The sequence below is a fragment of the Neofelis nebulosa genome, chromosome 3 (assembly GCF_028018385.1).
Source record: "Neofelis nebulosa isolate mNeoNeb1 chromosome 3, mNeoNeb1.pri, whole genome shotgun sequence".
NCBI lineage: Eukaryota > Metazoa > Chordata > Mammalia > Carnivora > Felidae > Neofelis > Neofelis nebulosa.
Genome location: NC_080784.1, coordinates 55236096 through 55244050, shown reverse-complemented (window position 1 = coordinate 55244050; position 7955 = coordinate 55236096). Strand labels below are relative to the sequence as shown.

Here is a 7955-nt window from a genome sequence, read left to right as displayed (position 1 = left end):
ATCTTGAGAGAGAGAGACAGAGAGAGAGAGAGAGAGAGAGAGAGAGAGATCATGAGTGGGGGAAGGGCAGAGAGAGGGTGGGAGACAGAATCTGAAGTAGGCCCCATGCTCAGCATGGAGTCCAATGTGGGGCTTGTTCTAATGAGATCACGACCTGGGCTGAAATAAAGAGTCAGACGCTCAACCAACTGATCCACCCAGGTGCCCCAATAGTAAATATTTTCTAACAGTGATATCATTTTTCTTCACTGACAATCTAGTAAAAAGATTAAATAAATGGCTAGAAAAGATTTTGATACTGGAACAAAATTCAAGGACTACAAGTGGAAATATCACACAACTGAGCATAGGATTTTACATAAAATAGCCTGGGAAGATTTCTACCTAAGGGAATTTAGAAAGTTGTGCTACTACTTTGAAAGATACTCATATTTAAAAGGAAGACAAAAATCTAGGTTGTAAATAATAATTGACTGTAGATATAATATGGAAAATTATAACATAAAAATCGAGTTTGAAAAAAACAAGTGACCATAGATATAATATTGGAAATTTCAATGTGATATTTCCAAAGACAATCAAAGAGTCATTTTCATATGGTCTGGGAGTACATGAATGTTTACCAAGAATTTGTCAGCATTATGTAATATTGACTCAACAACAGCCTTCTTCCTATATTTGGAGGACACAAGGGTTCAAATCACTAAACAATGTACCCTTTAAGGAATAAGGGCTGTTTAACTCAGACTGTCATATTGCTTAATTAATTATTACTCTTGCCTAAAAGTTGTATATTGCATAAGAGCCCCCATCTTCCTGCGCTGATTCAACATACATAAACAACCGAGACTGGGAACCTACTAGAATGTAAGCACTTGAGCGTTGGGGTTCTCTTGTCTACCACTGTAACATCAGTGCCAGGACAATATCTAGGAAACTAGGAGGCATTCAGTAAAGTGAAGAAGACTTACATTTGGGTGTTTACATCTTTGTGTCTCCATTATTTAGAATATACTAGCAAGTCAATGAATGCTTCTAACCTGCTTTCCTTGAAATGGTGAACCAGAAATTATAAAATTAAAATAGAAAGGTACCATCAAACGTCAAGGGTTCCTGATCAAGAAAGTCATGTTTTCATGGGAGATATGACTTTATTTTAAATATTGCTCTAAACTCATCCTATTGATTTTTTAAAATAATTATTGAATTTAATCCTTGTTCATAAAGGATTACTTATTATTATTCTGAAATCATTTTGATGATGTTTTCCAACCCACAGTGGTACACCTAGTAAAACTAATGTTTTTATATCTGATTTGCAAGATTATTATTTTTTTTAATTTAATTATTTTTTTAAATTTACACCAAAATAGTTAGCATATAGTGCAACAATGATTTCAGGAATAGATTCCTTAGTGCCCCTTACCCATTTGGCGCATCCCCCCTCCCACAACCCCTCCAGTAACCCTCTGTTTGTTCCCCATATTTATGAGTCTCTTCTGTTTTGTCCCCCTCCCTATTTTTATATTATTTTTCTTTCCCTTCCTTTATGTTCATCTGTTTTGTCTCTTAAAGTCCTCATATGAGTGAAGTCATATGATATTTGTCTTTCTCTGACTGACTAATTTCACTTAGCATAATACCCTCCAATTCCATCCATGTAGTTGCAAATGGCAAGATTTCATTCTTTTGGATTGCTGAGTAATACTCCATTGTGTATATACACCACATCTTCTTTATCCATTCATCCATTGCTGAACATTTGGGCTCTTTCCATACATTGGCCATTGTTGATAGTGCTGCTATAAACACTGGGGTGCATGTGTCCCTTCAAAACAGCACACCTGAATCGCTTGGATAAATGCCTAGTAGTGCAATTGCTGGGTTGTAGGGTAGTTCTGTTTTTAGTTTTTTGAGGAACCTCCATACTGTTTTCCAGAGTGGCTGCACCAGCTTGCATTTCCATGCAAGATTATTTTAATGAAAAAAAGAGAAGTGGATTTTGAGGGATCTGTTGGTCCATTCTTGTGGCTTCAGAGACCATCTACAACTGATTGTTCTTCAATCTATATTTTTGATTTCCACTTCTCTCAAGCTCCAGACTCGTAATTCCTACAGAAAAATTAGACATGTTTAGTTCCATCCTTCAGTAAACATACCAGATGTGTCCAATATAGAATTAGCTATCTTCCTGAAAACTGCTCTCTGAGGTCTAGTGTCTCCATGTCAATTGACTTCAAAAGTTTCCTCAAGTTAGCAATTTTCAGTGTCTTTTCAATATTTACCTCTGGGTTACCCTTTACTGGGCCTAGAGTAAAATATACTAGCAAAGACTAATGTGGTATGAAGAAAGCAAGGAGACCTTTCTTCTGTCAATCACCATAACCTAGCGCATGTGACCCATCACTTTACTCCTTCCTTTATTTATTTGAAAATGTCAGGTGTTGGGAATTGATAATTGCTAGGATTCTTCCCAACTTAACACTGACTACTTAAAAAATCCCTCTGGGGAAGGATCAATATCTGACTTCCTGTAGTTGCCAAATGTACTTCACAGTGAAGGCCCATGTTTAATAGTAAATGGTAAAATAGTTAACTTCTTAATGAAGAGGATAATCTCTAAATTCTCTTCTGATCTGTTGGTATTGGACAGTTTTTGCAATTTCCTCTCATTTAATGATGAGTCCTCATTTTGATGACTATAGGTTCTTTTCTCTAAGTATTGAAATGTGACCATTCTTTCAAGGCTTACTCAACCTGGCACGAAGCCTTACTTGATTATTCAAATCTTCCCTGGGACTTCTTTATTTATTTATTTTTAAGATTTTTTTTTTTTTTAGGTTTATTTTTGAGAGAGAGAGAAAAAGAGAGACAGAGAGAGACAGAGAGAGAGAGAGAGAATGAGAACATGAGCAAGGGAGGGGCAGAGAGAGGGAGACAGAGAATCTGAAGCAGGCTCCCTGCTGTCAGTGCAAAGCCCAACATGGGCCTTGAACTCAACAAGCCATGAGATCATGACCCAGGCTGAAGTCGGATGCTTAAACAACTGAGTCACCCAAGAGCCCTTCTTCCCTGGTACTTCTTTGCCACAAATCATCTGTATCATTTTAAAAGCATTTAAATTAGGCTTTATATTAGAGTTATGTGTAAGCATTCTTGGATGTTAAGCTTTTGAATGCAGGGGATATGAGGTATGCATCTCTGGATGTTCGTCAGCAGTACAACAATAACTTACACAAAATGAGAATTTCTTAAGTAAACAAACAACTGATTGAGTAGTTTTTGTTTTTATTTTTTTCCCCCAGGGATGGCTGGATGGTTTTGCTTTGTTGTGGTTATAGCCATTTTTCCTTGCTTATTCCTTCCTGTAAATTACACTGGGCTTTTTTGGGAACTTGCTAAGATCTGTGCTGTGTGACTTTGCCACTGAATGGACTGCAGCCTGCTGAGGGACACAGGATCTGACACTGGACCTCAGCCTGATTGGTCTGGCCTCGAACAGATGGAGCTACCATGTCACAGGTAGGAGAATTGTGACAAAAAGTCCCTCCTTGACCAAATTCTAACAGGGCTTCTAGAAGTCAAAGCCTCTGTCTCTGTGATGACCCAGCCCCCTTTGAGTTCCTGTCCGGAAAAGCTCAAAGCTGCCAAAAGAATTGACCATTTGTTCCGGCGAACACCTGAGGCTAGCCCCCTTCTCCCCACACCTCCCTGTCTTAGGGCACGTATTAACAAAAACAAACAAGCTTGTCCTTTTGAGATGTGTGCTGATCTCCTACAACCAAGGGGGTCTCTTTTTCAAGGACTTGAAAGCCATTCTTTCGAAATGTAATCATCAGGAAGGATAGGGCCCCTGTCTCCAAGTCACTGTGGGAGGGTAGAGCCTAACTTCAATAGTGCTAGTTAGCAGGCACAGATGGCTGAATGGCATTGGCATTGACCTCTTATCCCACTATTTATAATTTTTCACTTCCCTGAATCTGCAGGCGCCTCTGCTTACTGCCCTTCCCTACTTTCATTCTCCCTTTAAAACACCTAGTTACCTCTACACAAATCCAAGTAGAGCTCAGTTTACGCCGGACCCTTCTCTACTGTAGTAGTTATAGCTAAATAAAATCTGTCCTGACAGCCTTTAACTAGTATCCAGCTTTATGTTTGACAATTGTTATGTAACTTTGGGGAAACAACTTGCTTTATTGCTATTTAGGGTAAGCTATAAGATTGAGAGATTATCTTCATTTTTGCCCTCTATCTCATGGTCCTTTGCAAATACTAAATGTCCATGATTATCAACGTTTTAGGTCTGTCCTGTGGTCCAGACATCATTAGCTAGTTAACTTCCAGTTCTGGATTTTCAGAACTTTCAAATATTAGTTGTAAAACATATTTTGTCTCCCAGTTAGAGATCATCAGGACTGCAATCTGATATTATTTAACAAGTTATTCTGTACTTGCTTTTCAGGTCTTGTAAGTATTTCCTACATTTGAAGTGCATTGCTTTAGTGTTCATAGTATGTAAGTCATTTGTTACAGCTATAGGGTATTCAGGATTGTTATCACATCTATAAAATCCTATTAAAAACTATTTCTAAATGTAAAAATCAGATTTGTTTTGTCAACATAAATACATGCATTTTCAATTTCTAATAATATGATCCAAGCAGAAAAAATATGTAAATACTGTGTATATACATATATATACACGTGTGTGTGTGTATATATATGGAATGTAGGTATGTATTGTTCACCTTAAAAATAAAACTATCAGTTACTTTACCAGCAAAAAATAGTTTATGCAGAAATAGCAAGAGATTGCACTTCAGGACAGGCAAGCTTCAGCAAAACCATAAGCAAGTTCAAGTGTAATTTTATGGAGAAGAAGGAGGAAGTTTGGCTGGGCAGGGGGGAGAGGGGTTGTTTTGAACAAAAGTCCTAGAGAAAAACAAGCGTTCAGGGTGACATTAGTTTCCCATTGGCTGAGCTGCAGGGTAGTTGATTTCTTGTAGGAGCTGCAACATACATCTTTTGCTGTTGGGACTTGTAGTTGCTGATTCCTCCCTGTTGAAGATTCTTCCTCTGGGCTCTGTGATGGACACTTCTGTTGGAGTCTGTAATTGACAATTTTTCCTGTAATTGACATTGAGTGGTAGCCTTCCCTTTCTAGCCTCCCCACAGTAGTAGCTCTGGCTTAGCAAGGCTTCCCTTTATTCATTTCCACAATATATTTGAAAGTTTTGTTTGGGCAAAGAAGTTAGCAGAATAGCACATAGGTGTTAGAATTTATAATAAGAACAGATACTATATATTATTTACCTACCATGTATGTGTCAGGGAACTTTATGTACATTGTCTTTAATCCTTACAACAAAATCGCAAGGTAGGCAATACTTTTCAATTTTAAAATGAAGGAAATGAGACTCAGAAAGGCTTTGTATTATGGAATTTCAACCTAAGTCTGTCACTCCTAAATCTGTGCTCTTTCTACTGTACAATGCATCATTTGGAAAAGAAAAATACTTTGCCGAACTACTCTCACAAATTTGCAGACAGAATCAACAATACACGTAAAGGCAAAATGTAAAAGAAAATCTCCAACTCAAAGCCTAAGAGACGGGGGGGGGGGGGGAGAGAGAGAGAGAGAGAGAGAGAGAGAGAATTTAAGTGTTCCTTAACAAATACAGCCAAAATAATTTCAAAAACACCTTAACTAAATACTATGATGACTTTGTTTACTCCAGATAGAGTTCCTTGGGACTGTGGAGAAAGATGAAAACTTGGCTGTTTTGCTCACAGAATGAATATACTGTATACTATTTTTTAATGTTTCAAAGAACTTTGCTAGGAGGTACATTAACATTACATAAACAAAGGAAAAGACAACTGTACAAGAGGAAATTGGCCAGAAAATATAATAAAATCAGAAACACCCTCCATAAAAAAAGTTAATTATTCAACCTGTTAACTTGTACCTCTTTAATGGTTTATAATTTGTTTTTATTCATCTTTTTGTTGGATTTGCTGCTGAGGTAGAAATAGCTTTTTTTTTCTTCAGGGAGTTACTACTTATTTTGGCCTCTGTTGTGGCTTTCAACTATCTTAGTTTAACTGTACTAATCCATAAGGGGAAATCATGAATATTCCACACTTGATGAAATTATCTTGCCTATTTAATAAAGTAATTTCTCCTCATCTAAAGAACTTCTAGTGTTAAAGAAATATTTTATCAGGGTTTGCTGAATATAAGGCTAACTGTGGCGTCAGCATTTTTTTCAAATCAGAAACAGGATTTCATATTTTGGAAGGCTTCAAAAGGGTTTAATTTTGTGGATCAGATTACATTCAGAATCCATAGTAAGAACTCCTTCCAACTTTGGAATTGAACGTAACTCTGTATAATTATGAAACCTCTCATTCTGGTCTTGTAGGGGAGGGAAAAAATATTTTTCCTCTATCCATCTTAGGTTCATTGCTGGAGCCCTATAAATTACACTGGCAAAAGACAGATTGCCAAGAGAAAAACAAACAGAATTTTATTAACATGTGCACCACACATGTACGCATGGGAACACTCAGTGATGAGTAACCAAAAGAGTGGTGAGAACTTCTGTTTATCCTCCATTTTGGGCTAAACAAAGGGAAAGGGGCGTGGGGGTTCTAGGTAGGGGATACAAGTTATGGGAAGGTCATCAGTAAAAGTGTGGTAAACAAAGGTAGTTTAATAATGTTTGTTATGTAGATTTAAGTCAGAGCTTACCTTGTGGACAAGAGTTACTAGTATTACTGAACCCAAGTTCGGCTGCCCCTTCCTCAGAAGATGAATTTTTGATTAGAAAGGAATTTGGGCTTTATTCAGGAGGCCAGCAAACCTGGGAAGATGGACTCGTGTCTAAAAGCCAACTCTGAGGTTTCAGCCTGGCCCAGGGGTTTATAAGGGGGTTTAGGGTAGTTCATCAGCAAAGGGAGCATAATGGCCAGAAACATTTCTTGATTACATGCAGACTTGATTATGCCAGCTACAGACATTACCCCAATGCAAGGGGGTTGCGCAAGGTCCAATTCTCATTCCGTGATGTGAAGTACTCTGCTCTTTCTGCAAAAAAGGGCCAGGTCTATAGATGCACAGAGGGAGGTCAGTAAAATCACATGTGTGACCTAAGAAAGGAAAACCATTTTCCTAAAAAGAATGTGTTAGGCTAATTTGTCAGAAAGTTGAGGCAGCTTCAAACAGACTTGTTGGCTTTTATGGCTGGGAAAGTTCTGGTCTTTCACTCCTTGGGGGCCATAGTCTGCAAATCTCAAAGAAAGTAAATTAGTTCTATTACCCATCAAGAGACTGAGGTCAGCAATCAAGGAGTGTGTTAACTTGAAGCCAGATAGCCCTTAAGATGGGTTGGAATACTGTTACATTAAGAGTCCTCTACCTGGTACTGGAGAGGGAGACATCTTTCCAAATAAAAATTTCCTTTATAATTGTAAATTTCTTTTCCTAAAGGAAAATTCAGGCCCTGTGTTGAGAGCTTGTCCCAGGTTCATCGGTCTCATTGGCTTTTAGCTCAAAATAATCTGTATACCAAAGAGGCATATTTTGAGGTAGCATATTCTGGTAAACTTCAGTGTCTGTTCTTTACGCTCATTTCTTTAAATCTACCTCTTGTCTTTCAACATTTGGTCCACAGAATGATTTTAGTGTCTCCAACTACTTAAGAATAAGTCCCTAAATAGTTAGTTTATTATTTTACATATTTTTTTCATTTGGACACAACAGTAGACTTTTATAAGCTCAGAAACAAAAAAAAAAATTGTTAGGGAACAATTTAATCTCTTTTAAATAATTCAGAAAATCCAAATAATTGCTGTATTGTCTTTTTGTGTTCGGGGCCTAATGATGGGCCTTTGGTACCTGTCCATGCTTCTCATGATAGTACTTAAAGGACTTTATCGCGGCTCAGATTTGG

The 7955-nt window shown here is 37.6% G+C and overlaps 1 protein-coding gene across 1 annotated transcript in view; it reads right to left on the bottom strand.

Annotated features, from left to right (window-relative positions):
- Positions 1 to 4851: 4851 nt before the first annotated feature.
- GLRA3 (glycine receptor alpha 3) overlaps positions 4852 to 7955 on the bottom strand; it is a 239693-nt gene continuing 236589 nt past the window's right edge. Inside the window, exon 11 of the mRNA XM_058720866.1 lies at positions 4852 to 5108. Coding sequence (XP_058576849.1) covers positions 4962 to 5108 — 147 coding nt within the window. The 3' untranslated portion in view covers positions 4852 to 4961. The remainder of the gene's footprint in view (positions 5109 to 7955) is intronic.